Raw genomic sequence first — 18,687 nt, 5'->3', positions numbered from 1 at the left:
TTGGCCTTAGATCTTTCTGCTGCTATCCGAGGATTAAGATTTATGGCTTCCTCGGCCTTGTAATACGTGGGTGGACAGCAGCCTAATCAACAGAGCTGTCGTTTACTAAAATGTTGTCAGATTTGATGAAAGTCATCGGCTCTTAGCATTAAATTGGTAGTGAAGGGATTGGCCTTCCAGCAATTTACGGTGGGGTGGGCTTTCCTGAAAGGCCGGGAAAGCAAGTTCATTGCCATTATTACAGCAGTGGCGGCGTTGCTCCCTCCGTGTGTACCTGGCTTCCTGTTGTGGGCTGGCAGCTCAGGCGCCCCCAGGAAAGCTCACGGTGGACATGTGAAGCCTGGGACGCCCTTTTCTTTGTTTTCCTTTCTGAGTTTTGAAAACCCCTGCAGCGAGGACAATGAATGAAACAGCCCATAAAGCGTCGGCCTTTACAGTGGCCTTGCATGACACCGAGTGTCGAGGGCTATTATTTGTAAGAGATCAGACAAATCCAGGAAGAACATATCAAATAAGGTAGATTGACTCCCCACCCCAAACCTGCCTTTGTCATTATCTTCAGAGCTCTCCTGCCTCTAGAGGGCGCCATTTGATACTGCACAGCCTCACCACCCTGCAGGCCGGCCTTGATCTTCTAATTGACAGTGAGCTTTAGTGCATACCTTACAACGCTGCTGACACTCACGTGACGCTGAGCATGGCGGGCCAGGAGTGGCTGGTAGACTGGAACACGGGTGTTTGGGGGCTGGGGCTTTTAAATTCTGTCCTGGTCTATGATTGCTTGCAAAGCTCTACCCAAGTCTGAGCCCTGCAAGTGGGCAGGAGAGAGCAGCTGCTTAGCAACGCCCACTGGGGGTAAAGCAGTGTACGAGGCAGGGAGCCAGCCAGGCATCATCCTTGGGAGGCGTGAAGGTGGGAGGCAGGGAGCTGGCGTGCCTGGGGCTGGAACCTGCCAGCCTTGCACTCTTTATGGGGAGGTGGGCCCGTCATGTGGGCAGAGCCGCTCTCCACCTCCCAGGGGTGGCAGAGGTGCCTCCTGGGGCTGAGGTGGGAGCGCCAGCCAGATGGAGGGACTATTTATTCCCCTCTCTGGTACCCACTCAGCATTTAGTTTTGTCACATGTTGCTTCATAAACACCTCCTGTTATGTGTTCTGTATGACTCCTCGGGCCAGGGCATTGGTTTTGAAATTTTTTGTATCTTGACATGTATGCAGACAGTACTCAGTAAGGACTTGCTGGTTAAGTGCCTTAATGCCTCCTGCAAACCTGTCTCCTCACATCTTGGCGGGCGAGCAGTTGTGCCAAGCTCCTGGGAAGGGAGAGGGGTACTTCTGGGGAAAGAGGGAGGAGAGAGCTGCAGAAGAGAGAAGGGCACATGAATGCTTCTCCTAGAATGTGGAAGGTCTCTCTCACATTTATAATTCAGGTGAGACCAGCAGACCTGCATGAATTCCAGCTCTCTTACTTGCCAGTGGGAACCCCATTCAGGCATGGCTGGATCCAGGTGCTCAGACAGTGGAGCAGGGCTCTTCTCCATCTTTCAACTCTGCTTCTCCCCTGTTGCCCTGTGTGGTACCAAGATGGTCGCCAGCAGTTCCCCACTCACACTGTCACCCTGCTATTCCCCTGAACCAATCACCCAGTCACTGTGGGCCAGCGGGATCTAATGCTCAGATGGGCCAGGCCTGGGTCACTTGCTCCCCCCATCCCTGGTCTCTGTTCCATGGGAACACTTGAACTGGGGTCTGGGAGGGGAGGGGAGGATTTACCAAAAGGAAACCAGGGTACTTTCACCAGAAGACCAGGGACACGCTGGACAGGCGGAAACAGCAGCGCCACCACAAAGCCTCTTCAACCTCCCGCTACTGAAACTTCCGTGTGCGCATAATCACCTGGGGTCTGGTCAGAATGAGATTCTGTTCCCAGCTCTGAGATGGGGCCTGAAATTCAACATTTCTCAGATCCCCAGGGGAGGCCGGTACTGGCACGTGGAGGAGCAAGGCCCTGGTCCAAGCCCTCCCTCTCTAGGTAAAGGAGCAGCAACCCAGGGCGGGGCCTGGCTGTGCCTCTGGATGGGCCCCGTGCCCAGTAGGCTTCCCACATGCGCCCCTCCCCTTCCTCCTCCTCTCTTGCACGGGTTCAGCATTTGGACAGTTATTGAGTGGTTCCTGGGGAGGAGGGAGGAGCACCCTCTCTTTGAAGGTGTCATGGAAAATCCATCTCTGTAATGAAATTCAAGGCTTTTACAGCTTCATCCTGGCCCTAGGCAGGAAAGCCCAGGCTTACCTATCCCGCGGAGTGCTCACCTCCAAGGGCCCTGCTGCTGCCTCTAGGAAATGCTCTGAGAGTGAGTTTGTAAAGCCCAGGGGGCAGCGAGGCCACACTTGGAGCCTGAGCCCAAAACAGTGAGGCTGCAGGCAGAGTGGAGAGCAGGGTTCCAGAGACAGCTGGTGCATCGCCAAGTGACGGGACCTCCTGTGGGAGCACAGTGTCCATGGCCACCTCTCCGCGCCTCCCACCTCCCTGTTCTCGGGCAGGGTGGCACCGCCTGCCTTCTTCAGGCCCTGTATTCTCGCTAAGATCTTTTCCTTTAATCAGTGGTTGGCAAACTGTGGCTCACGAGCCACATGCGGCTCTTTGGCCCCTTGAGTGTGGCTCTTCCACAAAATACCGACTTCTGCGCATGGGCCACGAAGTTTCAATCGCACTGTACATGCGCGCCCGCACGTGATATTTTGTGCGCCCACACGTGGTATTTTGTGGAAGAGCCACACTCAAGGGGCCAAAGAGCCGCATGTGGCTCTCGAGCCGCAGTTTGCCGACCACTGCTTTAATGATCGATAGCTCAGTCCCTGTTTCCTCTTCTGAGTGTTGGAGTCTCAGGGAATTCTTTAATTTCCCTCTGTTCTCCAAAGGCCACTGTAAAGCACAGGCTGGGCATGTTTATTCTCCGTGCCCCTGCGTGGTCAACTGGGGTCCGAAAAGATTAAATATAAGATTCTAGAAATAAACAGTTCCTAACTTTAGACCGTGCAGTGCTCTGAGTAGCAAGATGAAATCTCATGCTGTCTGGCTCCATCTTCTCCGGACGTGAATCATCCTTTTGTCCGGCACCTCGTGCTGTGACCGGCTGCCTCTTAGTCACGAGGCATCTCAGTGATCGGATCCACTGTGGAGGTACCACAGTGCTTGTGCAGTGACCCTCACTTTACTCCATAATTCCCATAACTTTTATTACAGTCTATTGTCATAATTGTTCTATTTTATTACAAGTCATTGTTAAACCCTTACTGTTCCTAATTTATAAATGAAACTTCATCATAGGTGTGTATGCACAGAATAACAAAGCACACAGCTGCTCAGTGCTCTCTGTAGTTTCAGGCATCGCCGGGGATTGGAACGTCTCCCCGGTGATAAGGAGGAACTAGTGTATAGCGTGGCGGTTTGGCGCTGGGGTCGGTCAGCAAACACCAGCTCTTGAGCCAGATCTGGCCACAGCCTGTTTTTGCAAATAAAATGTCTGAGCCGCAGCCATGCCCATTGGTGAGGCATCATCCGCGGCGGCTTTCGAGCTGTGATGGGAGAGTTGAGTACTGTGACAGAGACCATATGGCTGTCAGAGCCTAAGACCTTTACTTTCGAAAGGAAACATTGCTCAGCACCGGTCTCTGGAGCCGAACTGCTCAGGTTCAAATCTAGGCTCTGTGGTCCCCCAGCTGTGTGACCTCGGGCAGGTGGCTTATAGACCTGTGCCTGGGTTTTCCCCTGGGTTACCGTGAGGACTAAAGGAGCAAGTAAACGCACCCACGCACTTGGCATGGCGACGGTTTGCACTGGTGAAGTGCACTAGTGCTAGAGCACTGATGGGGGAGGGCAGTGGGCGTGGATGAGATGGGAGTCCTGTCCTAACCGCTGCCGGCCCGCAGGCCACCCAGGCTCCGGCCTCAGGTCCTGCTTCGTCCGGCTGATAGCTGGTTCACTAAGCTTGTGGGGGAGCTGAATCTTACCGCGTGAACGGTTCTGACGCTGCGGGTGAGGGAATGCATGGTCTAAGTCACTCTCCCTCCGCTCCGCGGACCTGTCCCTTCTCTCAGCACCAGCACCGCACCAGGGTGAGGCCCAGGGCTGAAGTTTAAGGGGACCCTCCCTCTTGGGTTTGTGTGCGTGCAGGGCACCTGAGAGGGAGCACCTCCTTAGCTGTCGATCCCTGGGTGCTTCGCTTACACCTGGCCCTGCCCATCTAGTCCCGCACTGCCTGCTCCATGTCAGCATTGGGGGGTGGGGGTGGGGGGTGAAAGCAGTGTCTTCGCTTGACTCGGGTCTGAATAAACCCATCAGGACTCTGCTTCATTCTCTCCGCTCTCTGTCTCTGCATTAGGGGCAGGATGTCCCAGCAGCTTGTGTCTTCCTCCCTTTAGCTTAGCACCGGGGAAGGGGGCACCTGCTCCCCCAGCTCTAGCAGCACTCCGAACTACTCATTGGCTGCCTTAGGTCCATTCCCACCCCTGAGCCAGGGGCCAGGGCGTGTGGTGGGGCAGAATGGGCTGCCTGATCAGGCCCGAGTCCCACCTCTGCCCTTGGGCCTTGGGTGGACTAGGGGCAAGGGGGGTGGACCTGAAAGGAGAACAGGGAGATGCTGGACTGAAAAACCAGCAGTTCTGTGTGGCCCAGTTGTCAGGGGCGTGACTCTATGCGCTGGAATCAGGGCAGGAAAGAGACTGGGGCGGCTGTAGAGAGCTTTGCGTGCCAGGTGCATGGCTTAGGTACAGGTTTGGCTGCTAAAACAGAGAGGCCCAGGGTTGATGTCGCTCTGACAGGACAGGTCAGCGGTGCAGCCACCTGCCCCGAGAGGTCACGGAGGAACCCAGGCATGAGCTATTTTGTTGCTCCACCGTCCTCCCGATGTTGTTTCCTCTCTCAGTATTCGGCTCTCACCACCACCTCCATGTTTCAGCTGGGCAAGGGATGCTGTGCCCTCCCTTCAGGGGCACCACTCAGATGCACACACCCCTCCCCCACCCCCTGCACTGGCCAGGATGTACGTGTTCACACAGCTCCCCAGCTGCAGGGGAGGAGGGGACGTGGGCACTGGGGGACAGCTGCAGTCTGCCACATCAGACCACCGAGTGGGCTTCCCAGAGAACGACCCAAGGAATGCCGGGAGGAAGAGAGGCCCACCACACAGTTTCCATGGCCCAGAACGTGTGAGAAACGTTGCTCGCTGTGATTATTTTAGGATTTCCACAAGTGTGTGTGGCGGGTGGGGGAGGGGGCACATTGAAGGCCCTGAGAAGTCTTGAAGAAAAATGCCCAAGGTTTCCTAAACTTTTGATCACAAAGCTATTGAGAAGTTTAACATCCAAAATTCTATGGATAAGTTATTTTAAGCTAAAAAGTTACTAAAAAATTCTGAACTAGTGAAGACTTTTGAGCAGAGGGGGCTTTAGCTGTCTGGGCTGGCCTGGGGTTCAGCCATCTGGGCTGGCCCGGGGTTTAGCCATCTGGGTGGCCCGGGGTTTAGCCGTCTGGGCTGGCCTGGGGTTTAGCCGTCTGGGCTGGCCTGGGGTTTAGCCGTCTGGGCTGGCCTGGGGTTTAGCCGTCTGGGTGGCCCGGGGATGCTGCTGGGCCAGCGTGCAGGGCCACAGGCAGCTGTGCACAGACACCCTGCAGCCAGCCCCACGTGCTCGCCCAGGGGCATCCAGGTGTCTGTTCTACCTTACCTGAAATGGTCTGAATTTTTGTGTGTAGAAATCTGTGCAGATCAGAACAGAAGCTGGTTCGCGGCTCCATATCGAACCTCCTCTGGACTATTCTGAAGATTTTGAGCCACATGGGGACACGACTGTTACTGCAAAGGATGCTTCTGGGGGTCGCCCACAGGTAGGCGTGCCCTGGGCTCAGCGCTTCAGCAGCTGTCGGGACACTTTCTGTTACTATTCCTTCCTTCCTGGAAAAGAGTCCTTTTCTACCAAATGACCAACGACCTCGTTTCTCTACCCCAGCCATAGAGTGGAATTTTACAGTGAGCAAAATTGTGGACTTTATTGCCTTTAACACGGGTCTCCCACAACACACACACACACACACACAAACACACACACACACACACACACACACACCCCACAAGCACTCACTCACTTGCTTTTGCATCGACCGGCTGGTTTATAGCCAAGTTCGTCTGTTACAGTCCCAGCCCCAGCCCCAGCCCCAGCACATGTCACAGAATGCGTACATGCCCTTCGAGCAAGAGGCATGGTAGTTCCCTCTTTTCCTTTGACCATTTGGTTCCTCCTGTTACAAGAACATGTATTCCTTCCTTTGCAAGCTCCCAAGCTCCCTGAAACACGGCAGCCTGTCCCTCACAAGCGATTAAGCCCATTAGCATTCCCGTGTGCGCGTGCTCGGAATCGGCAGTGCCCTGCTCCGCCAGCCCTGAATTTTCTCCGCTCTGAGTGCTTGATTGCATCTTTCTTTCCTTTCCTCCCCCCGTGAGGGGCACTCCGTAGGCTTCACAGTCAGGAGTTACTCTCCTGCTAAGTCAGAGTAAAATGGCAGCGCCAGTTTTCGGCAAAGGCAGAAGCCATAAGAGCTGCAATCTGAACAGGGAAAGAAAAAAAAAGCATGTGTCTGGATGACTCGGCCACCTCACCCTGTGCGCAGTGCAGCCCGAAATGGCGCAAAGGAAACGCACGTCTGCGTGTGCTTTTCACCTGACCTCACTGCTGAGACACACCAGCCGTTCACCTCCCAGCACATCCCCCTGAACTTCAGTTTCTGGCGGCTCTGAGTTCACAGCCGGCGTGCGGCAGACATGCCCTGTTGGCCGCCACCCCGTTGACTTGCCTGGTGCTTTCTAAGGTGTGAATTACTAGCTGACATTTAAGAATCAGGAAATTCCTTGTCAAAATCTGAAGCTGGGGCTTCTCTTGAACAATCGGAAGATGTGGGAGCCACATTCTTACGCACCAGCAATGACTGGGCTGAGGTGCACCAATCCCCTTTAGACGGGGCTGTGCTCCCAGGTGCACAGTCCTCACCACAGGGCCTGGCATCGAGGGTAAAACAATCAGCAAGTATATCACATGCCAGGAGCTGACGTGATGGCGCTTATCAGGGGAAAGCTGGGCAGGGGCTGCCACTTGATGTGCTGGGCAGAGGCTTCGTCTTGATGAGGTCACATGTGAGCAGAGGCCTGGTGGAAGCCAGGGAGTGAGCCATTTGGAGAAGAGCACTCCGGGCACAGAGCAGCAGGTGTGGAGGCTCTGAGCCAGGGGCCAGTGTGGCAGGAGCTCAGTGACCAAGGGGTTGGTGTGGGGGGAGGTGAGGACTGAGAGGTAGCCAAGGCTCAGACCACATAGGACTTTGGGAGCTGCGGTGAGTGAGGACGAGGGGTTCTACTCTGAGTCGGGGGTGGGGGAGTTCTGTTTGCAGTTTAGCAACTCCTGTGAAAGGAGGGCCCTCTCTCTAGAGCAGCGGTTCTCAACCTTTGGGTCGTGACCCCTTTGGCGGTTGAACGATCCTTTCACAGGGGTCGCCTAAGACCATTCTGCATATCAGATATTTACATTACGATTCATAACAGTAGAAACATTACAGTTATGAAGTAGCAACGAAAATAATTTTATGGTTGGGTCACAACATGAGGAACTGTATTTAAAGGGCCAGAAGGTTGAGAACCACTGCTCTAGAGAGTTCCACCAAAGTGGCAGGTCTTAGTCATGTTGCAGTGGATGATAAGGCTCCATTTAAATGATGTTGGCTCCATTTAAGTAACAGGAATGAAGCTAAATGTATATATATTTTTATTATTGAGATATTTTTTCCCTGATAATGCATAATCAATATAAAAAATTCAATGTTTAAAGAAAATAAAAGTTCTTTCATAATCTCACTGCCCAGAGATCATTACTGTGCAGCCATGCAGACTAAAAACTGCACATGTCATTCTATCCAAGAGGAGGCTGTTTCTGGAATGTGCCGGTTCTGGCCCATTCCCACTGAGTGCAGTTCCCCAAGATTAGTTCTCAGGCCCTGAGAGCAGGACAGGGGACAGGAAGGCATGCATCTTCTGGAATCCTTCTCTGAGTTTTTCCGGATCCTTGATCCCCGGATCCTTGATCCTCGAGTGGGGTGAATTGGATATTTGTCCACAGTTGCAATTTAGTGTTTTAAAGTCGTTACTTACTGATACATATAGACAACTTAAAGACCTGTCACAACCCATGTGCCACCAGCAGGTCTGCCACGGCCCCTGACGTAGACTGCGTGGCCCATGGCGGCTCACCCACCAGTTGCTAGAAGGTGGACTTAGGCAGTTGTTGACCAAGCATCCCCAGTGAAGCAGCCCATCCGCCTTGTCCCCAGCAGGGCTCCCGGGCGGTCCCTTCAGTCCACATTAATTTCAATGGTGAGACTTGAAAACATGAGGGAGCATTTTTAGGGCAGTTCCATTGTTTGGGTACTTCTGTTTCACATTACCATGTAATTAACCTTTGAGTGAGTGCCTTTTTTCCCCTTTGCTTTTTATTGTTTTTACATAAATAGGATTATACCTTTCATACTATTTGATAATCCCGCCGTTTTTACTCAACGCGTGTGGCTATCTTTCTGTGCTGGTCCCCACGCAGCTCAGGGCACCGTTTTGGGAAGTTGGTGGCCCGAGTTTGAATCCTGGTCCCAATGGCTTGTTCCCCAGTGGTGCTGGTAGAGCAGGGGTGAGTTTGATCAGATCAGCTGAGGGAGTGAGAGCAGAGAATGGCTTAGTGAGGAGAGAGATGGAGGCATGGAGGCCAATAGAGAGAATGAAGGCCCCGCATGTCTTTAGGGACACAAGTTGCTATTACCATACCTAGTTCTCTCTGCTTGTCCCTAGGATTCCAAACCTCCGACCGGCACCACACCCTGTGATGTTAACTTCTTCTCCCTTCAGAACGCTCATGGACATTCCGACCTTCCAAGTAGTACGGACAAAGCAAGGATCCTCTTAACTATCCAGGATGTAATGGTAAGACGGCTTTCCTGCATCCTAACCGTGAAGGCCAGGGTCTTTTCCGTAGCCCAGCAGCTGGGCCAGAGGGTGGGCTCCACGAGAGATTCTTTTTTATACTTGGGAAAACTACAGATAGCAACAGGATTTGGCTTTAACAAAAAAACTCTGGCCAACACACCAGAAAATTTAAAATAATACACGAGAGATTTGGCTTAATGGCATTTTTATTTATTTATTTTTTTGCTTTCATATAAAGTATAGATTTATTTTTAAAAATTTTCTTTTTCAATTACAGCTTATAGTCAATATTATTTTGCATTAGTTTCAGATGTACAGCATAGTGGTTAGACAATCATATACTTTACAAAGTGTCCCCGCTGGTATTTCCAGCACCCACTTGGCACCATACATAGTTATTGCAACGTTATTGACTATATTCCCTATGCTGTAGGTTATATCCCTGTGATTATTTTGTAACTACCAATTTATACTTCTTAACTTTTTCATCCAGTCTCTCAATCCCCCTTCTACAAATGATGTAGCCTCATTTGTTTATTTTTCTTTTGTTGTCCTTGCCTGAGGAGATATATCAGAAAAAATATTTCTAAGAGAAATAATGATGTTCTTAAAAAAAAAAAGTACCCTGGCCAGTGTGCTCAGTGGTTAGAGCATTGGCCTAAGGACCAAAGGGTCATGGGTTCCATTCCCTCTCAAGGGCACTCACCTGGGTTTCAGGTTCAATCCCCAGTTCCCGGCCTGGGCACGTGTGGGAGGCAGCCAATTTATGTGTGTCTCTCACATCGATCTTTCTCTCTCTCTCTGTCTCTCTCTGTCTCTGCCCCCTCTCCACTTCCCTTCCTCCCTTTCACTCTCTCTTAAAAAAAAAATCAATGGGAAAAATATCCTCAGGCGAGGATTAACCTAAATAAATAAATAATCACAGTAAAGGCTCGCATTAAATGAGCACTTACTAAGTGCCGAGCACTGTGTTGAGTGTATACCATCCATCACTGCATCACCCTGTGAGTTAAGTACTAGGTATTTTCATTCTATTTTATAGTTGAGGGAACTGAGGAGTAGAGAAATGATGTTGCTCGCCCAGGCCTCAGAGAAGCCCAGACTGGAAACCCAGAGCCCGGGACTCCTGTTCCTCGGGATTACAAGCTGGGAAAGGCATTGACCTGGTTTTGTTTCTGAAAATGCCCAGCTCTCCACAGGGGCACGATCTGTGGTAAATAGTATTGATATTCTGCCTGGGAGCAAGGTGTTCGGAGGGGGCCATCCATCAGTTATGCTTAACCGTGTTAAACCACGATTGAGGAGACTCTCCTCTGCCAAGTCTCTCCCCTGTGACCTCATTGCTGGGAATGTTGATGAAAATGTTTTTCAAAAATGAAATTCAATGAGGAAACAACCAGATAAGCCCAGATTGAGGGACAATCCACAGAAAACTGGCCTGGAGTCTTCCAATATATCGGTGGCAGGAGAGACAGGAAGGCTGCTCTGGACGAAAGGGGGGTACAGAGACGTCGCAGTTACGCTATGCGGAGTCCTGGGAGGAGAATTGCTATAAATTTAAGGACAGTTTTGGGAAATTCAGAGAAATTGAAAATTAGCTGCATTATGTTGTAAATAATATAGTGATGTCCAGTCTCCCATATTCGGTAATTCTATTCTGGTTATATAGAGAAGGCTCTTGTTCTCAGAAGACACATGCCGGAGCGCGCAGGCGTGAGCGGTCACTAGTGCATAAGTGGGCCAGAGTAAAGAACAGGCTTACCTATTGAGGAGGAGGAAAGGGAGAAGGGAGAAAGGGAGAAATGGGGCCAAATGCTAACATTTGGTGACTGTAGGTGAAGGGGTTTGGGGTATTATACTATTCTGATCAATTGTCTATTTTAAATTTTTTCAAAATAAAAACTTTTTTTAAAGCTTCATTAGAGCTAAGCATCAGCAAAGGAAGGCACAGAGGAAAGTCAGAAAGGAGAGCTCGTTTGGAAAAGCTGAGCAGGGTGGTATGCGTGCCGGTTTCCTGATTGTGCTGTTGTGCTGTGGTCACGCGGATGTTACCACGGGGAACCTGGCTGCAGCGTACATGAGATCTGCGTGTATTGTTCTTACAAATGGTGCGTGAAATACACAGCCAGCTCAAAATAAAAAGTACTAAAGTAAAAAATAAATGAAACAAGCCCAGATGCCCAGGTCCTACCACCAGAGGTCCTGGTTCTCAGCCTGGCTGTGGCTCAGGCATTGTACCTTGCGTGAAGCACCCCACGTGACGATAATTTGTAGCAATATTTGCAGCAGTTCAAGGAGAAGATAGGGCTGTGGATCTCAAGGCTTCAGATGCACAGGAATCACTAAGGGCATTGGTTTAAAAGGCATATTTTAGGTCTAATGTTTAAGCTACCAGAATTTGTGCTTTTAACCAAAGAACTCCCGGTGATTCTGAACCAGAGGCCTCATGAGTCGAGTCCAGTTCAAATGGAAGCAGTTTTGGAGATAATTTGGACGTTGTGGCTTGGATTTGGGACTAGACAAGAGATTTAAAAATTCAAAGTTAAAATCTCATCTACATCATACAATCAAGGTAAAAATAAAGTAAAAAAACAAAATAAAACAACAAAAATCCACTGAGGTTTACAAAAGCCAGGAGGGGATGGGAGAGGTTCTGCCCTTGTCTTTAGATTCATATCCTGGCCTCTGGAAACTTGGGTGGGAGATGGCACTTAAAAGAATAGAAAATGAAAGATACAAAAACATAATAGTTCTAGACAGCATCTCCTGTGGTACAGATCAATTTCTATCCAGATATTGACTATTAGTGTCAAGAAAAGACTAAATTATATGCAACATACTCTTAAGAAAGCAAGGAAGTCTTACTATCTTTTAAAAATATTTTCATGGAAAATTATTTTATTTAGGTTTTGACTATTTAAAGATGTTAATTTTAGATAAATAGAAAATTAATTTTGTGTTATTATATGAAGACATTATTAAATCAAGGAAATGAATATGAACCCTTCATATTTTTTTTCACTTTGGTCACATTAAAAATATATTTCAACTTGAGAAAAAAAATAATCCGGAGAAAACGGGCCTGTAGGAGAGGATTCTTACTAGTTATGACTTGAAAAAATTTATGCTCAAATTCAAGATAAGGATAGAAACATAGTGATGAGTGGAAGAGAGTGTGGCCAAATGGGGAGGGCCCAGACCCGTGCCTGCAAGGACCAGGCTGCAACTCACAATGTGTATCGTTGACTGGCCTGGTGTTGTGCTGTGGTCATGATTATTGCTGTTTTATTTTGAATCAAAAACTTACTCTGAGCATGCTCCCTCCTGTTTGCTCTGTTCCTTACCACTCTCTGTTGGTGACTCTGAGGCTCACATTGCTGGTTTACATCTTCTGAAGATGTTGGAGCTTGTCACTCCCGTTTTAGGGAGTAAAAAGAACAGGTGCCTAAGTCTCGAAAGCCTGGAGCTTTTCCGTAAACTCTGTGAGTCACTCTCAGAGGCCCCATTGCCTCCCCTTTGACAAAAAGGGGCAGATTAGGTATTTCCTGTGCTTGTCAGCTCTGAAATTGTAAATCCTAGGTTGAGTTTATAGGCAACCCTATTTCTGATTACAAAATCCATAGGAGTAGAATATTCAGTCCCCACTCATCCAAGGACTCTGGTAGCTCATTAATAAGTTACATATGTGGGGTTTGAAATAGCCTCTCTCTACCCTAGATCTAAGCTTCATATTGGCAGAGATGTGTGCTGTCTCTTTGCCTGCTCTGTCTCTGGTCCTTGGGAAAGTGCTTGGCATAGAGTTAGTGTGCAAATAAATCTTTGTTAAGCAAGCGGATTGAATAATTGAGTGGATCAATGAGTGAGGTGTGGTGTAGATGTTGATTCGGCACCCTGGGCAGCCCACACAAGCTGAGTTCAGTCATCACATCGCTGAGTTATAATTACAGTGACAGTATTTTCCAAACTGTGAATCAGGAAACATAACCTGACAAATAATTTTTTTGCTGCTTGGGGTAGAAGAATCAGTTTGAGAAATGGAGTTTGGATCCTGAAATATTGGGATCACTGGCACCCGGTGCCAATTAAAATGGATATTTTCAGTGACACGAGCAAGGCCGGCGGGATGACAAGCACAGCCCTGGCGTCGAGTGCCGGGGCCGCCGGGAAGAGTTCTGACACAGCTCGGCTGACTGTCGTCGTGGGGAGACGGGCACCGTGGTACGAGGCTTTCTGGTTTTAAGAGAAGCCAGGTATCTGGGTTCCTTTGTGTTCAATTTCTCCGCCTTTTTTTTTAATGTTGGTAAAAAATTCACAATTTTCTGTGGACCAAAGATAGAAAATGGCCAGATTTGGCTTTCAGACCATCAGCTTGAAACTTCTGGTTCAATGAAAGCCTTGTTGGTTCCCGACAAGAGGAGGAGGTCTTTCTCCTTCCCAGTGGCACTTTATTAGCCCCTCTGTACCCAGAGCCATCAAGGGCGTGGTGCCCTGAATGCACCCCGAGATGCCCAGTTGGACAGCTCGGATTGAAGGACAGCCTGGCTGATGGCATTAGGAGTGCGCTGGGCAGGAGAGTCAGACCGCACAAGGAATAATTCAGTGATGTGCATGAATGATTCATGTGGAACGATGCTGAACAAGCACTAAATGCCCATGAAAGGCAGGTCCGGAGGGAGAGATGTGGTGATCCTTTCACCCAATAGAGCGTTTCTGTAAGTGAAGCTCTCGGGTGGTATCTGACTTACTACAGCATCTTTTTTAATCCTAATAAAAATAAAGAATGACCTGTGAATCAATATTGGGATAAATAATGTCTTTTATTTCTTGCATTTATTGGCTATATGGAATATCTTAGGTACTTTTACATTATTTTTCATAATTTTGTATAACATCTAATACATGAGTGCTTTCGCATTAGGAAAGAGTCAAACAATTCAGAAGTAAACTGAATAGAATATGAAAAGCTCTCTCCACCTATCCAGTCAAACTGTGCCCAGCTTTTGATTGGGTACATATACTTTGTTTATTTTGTTTTTAACATGTTTTTATTGGTTTCAGAGAGAGGAAGGGAGAGGGAGAGAGATAGAAACATCAGTGATGAGAGAGAATCATCAATTGGCTGCCTCCTGCACGACCCATACTGAGGATCAAGCCCACAACCCAGGCATGTGCCCTGACCGGGAATCAAACATTGACCTCCTGGTTCATAGGTTGATGCTCAACCACTGAGCCACTCAGGCTGGGCTACTTTTTTTAAATTTTATTTTGTCATTCATTCATTTCTTATTTTCTATTTCAGTTCATTTCTACTTTTATCTTGATTCTTTCTGTAAACTTTTTGGTTTAATTTATTGCTTTGGTTCTATCCCACTCCTACTACACATCCTGGCTTCTTAAGTTAAATGTTTAATTTATTTATATTCAGTCTTGTTTTCTAATATATCAGTGTTAAGACTATAAATTTTCCTCTGAACACTGCTTTGTTCTTATCCCACAAATTTGCTATTTATATAGTGTTTTCATTGTAATTTGTTTCTAATTTGTGATTTTAGGTTTTTCCTCCTCTATTTATTTAGAAGAGTTGTTTTTACAAATGTCCTAAGTAAATAGTTTTTTATCCATTGTAATTTGTTTCTAATTTGTGATTTTAGGTTTTTTTCCTCCTCTATTTATTTAGAAGAGGTTTTTTTTGTTTTTTTTTAGAAGAGTTTTTTTTATAAATGTTCTAAGTAAATAGTTTTTTTAAAATTTATTTTTGTTTTATTTTGTGTTAATTTCTAGTTTTACTACTTTATGATCAGGAAATGGCTTGTTTGGTTTCAGAGAATGTTTTTTGGACATTTCTGAGGTTCTGTTTGTGGTCTACCAGATCATTTTTATAAATGCTCCATGGTATTTCAAGAGAATAATAATTCTCTTTTTGGTACAAAGTTCTCAATCTATCTATTAAGCCAAGCGATTCATTGAATTATTTACCCTGGTGAGTCTTAAAGTATGGTCCCAGACTACCCATATCAGAGTCACCTGGGCTGCTTATTAAAAATGTGAATTCTCAGACCCCTCTCAAAGACACGGATTTGGATCTGGAATGCTCAGATTCTGCATTTCTCATAAGACTTCTGGGAAGTTCTCATGCTCATTAGCAAACCACTGCAATAGCTCCTACTTAATTTTTCTCTGTTTAATCCAGTTGATTTCTGTGACCTTGTCAATTTTCCCTTATATTTCTTTGGTTTTGCTTTATATATTTAAAATCTGTCATATATTTAAAATTTCTAGTCAATAGTGCCTTTTATTCATATGAATATATCAGTGTCATTATCTTTGTCCCATTTAAAATAGTAGATGGACTGTTTCAATATGAAGGCTTGTGTCTTTCTTTAGCACTGGAAAATAATAATAATAATATTATTACTAATATTATTACGAATTCGTGCATGGGTGGGTCCCTTGGCCTGGCCGGCGATCTGGGCCAATTGGGAAGGCTGGCCTGCCAGGGGGAGGGGCCGAGGAAGGTTGGCCTCAGCAGCAAGCTAACCAATGGCCGATTCTGTGAGGAATTGGGCTCCCTCCTCCCTCCTGTCTGGGTCCGGGGTGCAGGTGAACCAGATTCGGGGCTGCGAGAGCCCCAGCAGCAAGGTCTGGGTTAGTGTGCGTCATAGCTACCGGCCAGTTGTCCTGTCGTTCCGGTCATTGGGTTGTTAACGGTCGCTTAGGCTTTTATATATATTATTCGTGCATGGGTGGGTCCCTTGGCCTGGCTGGCGATCTGGGCCGATTGGGAGGGCTGGCCTGCCAGGGGGAGGGACCGAGGGAGGTTGGCCTCAGCAGCAAGCTAACCAGTGGCCGATTCTGCGAGGAATCGGGCTCCCTCCTCCCTCCTGTTTGGGTCTGGGGTGCAGGTGAACCAGATTCGGGGCTGTGAGAGCCCCAGCAGCAAGGTCTGGGTCAGTGTGCGTCATAGTTCCCTGCCGGTTGTCCGGTTGTTCCGGTCATTGGGTTGTTAACGGTTGCTTAGGCTTTTATACATATAGATCATTACTGTCTTCCATTGTTTCTGTTCTGTCCTCTGGAGCATCTGGTGGACAAATGTTGGCCCACATCTGTCTTTGCAAGTGACTTAATTTTTCTTTCAAACTTCCTTTTTGTCTTTTTGTACTGTGTTTTTATAAAATTGTTTGGCTTGATTTTGATTGAGCTTTTAAGATCTCTAGCGGTTTCTTTTTCATGGATGAAAGGTCCTCTTAAATCTCCCCAGGGATATGAATGTCCTGTGTTATAAAGTCTTCCTCTATACTATTAACTCTCTTTCTTTGGGTATTTGTTCTTTTATTCATTTGGTGGCTATCAGTCAGGGTGTTGATTTTTCCCAGATGTGTGCTCATTCTTGAGAATCCCACTTCCTCCGCTCATTCTGTTGGATATAACCCACCCCTGGTGATTGTGGAGTCGGGGCATAACATGCTCTTGGAAGCTGTGCACCTTGTCTTCCCTCCCAGGTCTGGGAGCTCCTAGTCTGCCTTTGGGATGGTGATCTCCTGTGGGGGGCATTGTCCTGCCTTCTGGCTCAGTACCCACACTCTAGGCTTCAGTCGGTCGGTGAGCACCTCTGTACTTAATGCAGCCGGGAGCCAGCAGCCTTAAAAGTAGCCCCAACGAATGCCCTGTGATCTCTGTCTCTGTCTTTCGGGAATTCCTCAGAATTTCTAATCTGCCAGCAGCATTCTTTATTGTTTGGTCTCTATCTCACCATCCCCATTCCATTTTCTATAGCCAATCCCAGCTCTGGACAGACTCAGGTGAGGCACTCGGGGCCTCGCAGCCAGGTAACAGTCAGGCTGCTCATTGTGCTGAGTCCATGTCCTTGCTCTTACATCACGCCACTGCCTAAGACCAGGATGCTTTTGTTTGGTCTCTATCTCACCATCCCCATTCCATTTTCCATAGCCAATCCCAGCTCTGGACAGGGAGGTGAGGCACTCGGGCCTCGCAGGCAGGTAACAGGCAGCTCAGTGTGCTGAGTCCATGTCCTTGTTCTTACATCTCGCCACTGCCTAAGACCAGGATGCTCTTTCTTCATAGAGATGGGATGTAAGAGACTGCTCCAAGGTCCTTCATAAATAAAGTTAGCTTTAAATGAAACAGGTAGGGCTCACGTCACTTTATTCTGGGAAATTTGTGATCTAGGAGCCACCAGGCAAGAGGCATGGGCTGGTAAGCCCTAGGTTGGGTTCCTCATGCTCATTCTACTTGTAATTTCTTCCAGAATGGCTGTCTTTGTTGCCAGATTATAAATTCCATGAGAACAAGGACTCTATCTGTCCGTTCATTACTCTGTCCGAGTACTTAGCAGTCAGACCTGCTAATGGGGACAAATACATGCAGCAATAAACATTTGTTGAATAATGAATGAATGAAAAGGAGAACAAGTTAGTCTATACCCCCTCAGTACAGGGTGAAAATCCTTTCTGGGCCAGGCAGGTTAATATACATGAGTAAAATGGCTCATATAAGGCAATAGGAGCTAGTGGGGATTATTGCAACTAACAGTGCATGCTGGGCTAAAGGCATTCAGATCCCAATTTTATAAAACTGCCAACTAAATGAGAGACATCGCTGGGGGTTGGCAGGGAGGAGGGGTATGGGCTGCAGGCCAGTGACAGCTCCCGGGGACTGCTGCTTCCTCTTGGGACAGTCAAGGTACCCGCTGCGCTTCATGCTCTAAGCACTTGATCTTCTTGTGGGCAGAGTCAATAGGATCTGAGAAACAGAGAAGAAATGCTGTCATCTCACTTTTAAACTTGCTGTGAAAACCGGACCTCTATAAGAGCAGGCTGAAACACTGATTCACGGCTGTCCTCTCATGGTGTCCCTTCAGCAACCTTGTCAGCTTGTCAGGGCCCATTCCCACAGCAGAGGTGGGGCTTGAGCTCAGAGACTTGCTGGGGGACACAGAGCAGCTGGAGTGGGCCCAGAACCCAGGCCCCGAACTTCCTTACACCTAGCTGTCCCCTTTCTGAGGGTAGTTAGGGGGTTAAGGCTTCATCTACTAACAACCCACACTTAACACGGTTAATGGCCTCAAGGCAGCTTTGTCCAAAGCTGTTCCCAGCAGGTTTCATCAGTGCCTTGCAAGTCCTGGACAGTCACTGGGCCCTGACTTCCCTCCTGCTCAGAGGCCGCTTGCTTCCAACGTGTGGGTGCCAGGAAAGGAATAAATGTGGGCAGGTGGCAAAGAGCCTGGGTTTGGAGTCGGACAGTTATTCATCCAAACCGGCTCTGCTGTTGCTAGCCCTGTGACCTGGGGCTGTACTTAGGTGCCCTGAGCCTGTACTTAGATGCCCTGAGCCTGTACTTAGGTGCCCTGGGCCTGTACTTAGGTGCCCTGGGCCTGTAAGAAAGGACATGCTGGGGTGGTGAACAGCGGCCGTGGGATAAGGTGTGGAGAGAGGTTAGCTTGGTAATTGGTGGCTGCTGTTGTTGGTGTTATAGTTATTATCACTGTTACCGCAAACAGCTCTATGGTTGCCCAGGTTGGCTCTTTTCCTGGCCCAGCAGAACGAGGCAGGTCAGGCATGAGAGGCACGGATCCACTGGCCAGCGAACCCTGCTGCATTGCAGTCAGTGGCCAGCCCCGGCCCCATCCCCGGCCCCCTCCCTGACCCCCTCCTGGCCCCC

The 18,687-nt window shown here is 48.4% G+C and overlaps 1 protein-coding gene across 1 annotated transcript in view; it reads left to right on the top strand.

The window, feature by feature from the left end:
• The window catches only part of KIAA0556 (KIAA0556 ortholog), a 213,244-nt gene that overhangs the window by 84,688 nt on the left and 109,869 nt on the right, over window positions 1–18,687 (top strand). Inside the window, exons 6-7 of the mRNA XM_014542952.1 lie at window positions 5,751–5,882; window positions 8,875–9,006. Coding sequence (XP_014398438.1) covers window positions 5,751–5,882; window positions 8,875–9,006 — 264 coding nt within the window. The remainder of the gene's footprint in view (window positions 1–5,750; window positions 5,883–8,874; window positions 9,007–18,687) is intronic.

This window comes from Myotis brandtii, unplaced genomic scaffold (genome assembly GCF_000412655.1).
Source record: "Myotis brandtii unplaced genomic scaffold, ASM41265v1 scaffold317, whole genome shotgun sequence".
NCBI classification, from domain to species: domain Eukaryota; kingdom Metazoa; phylum Chordata; class Mammalia; order Chiroptera; family Vespertilionidae; genus Myotis; species Myotis brandtii.
The sequence above is the reverse complement of the archived record's forward strand: the minus strand, read 5'-3'. Positions and strand labels throughout refer to the sequence as shown.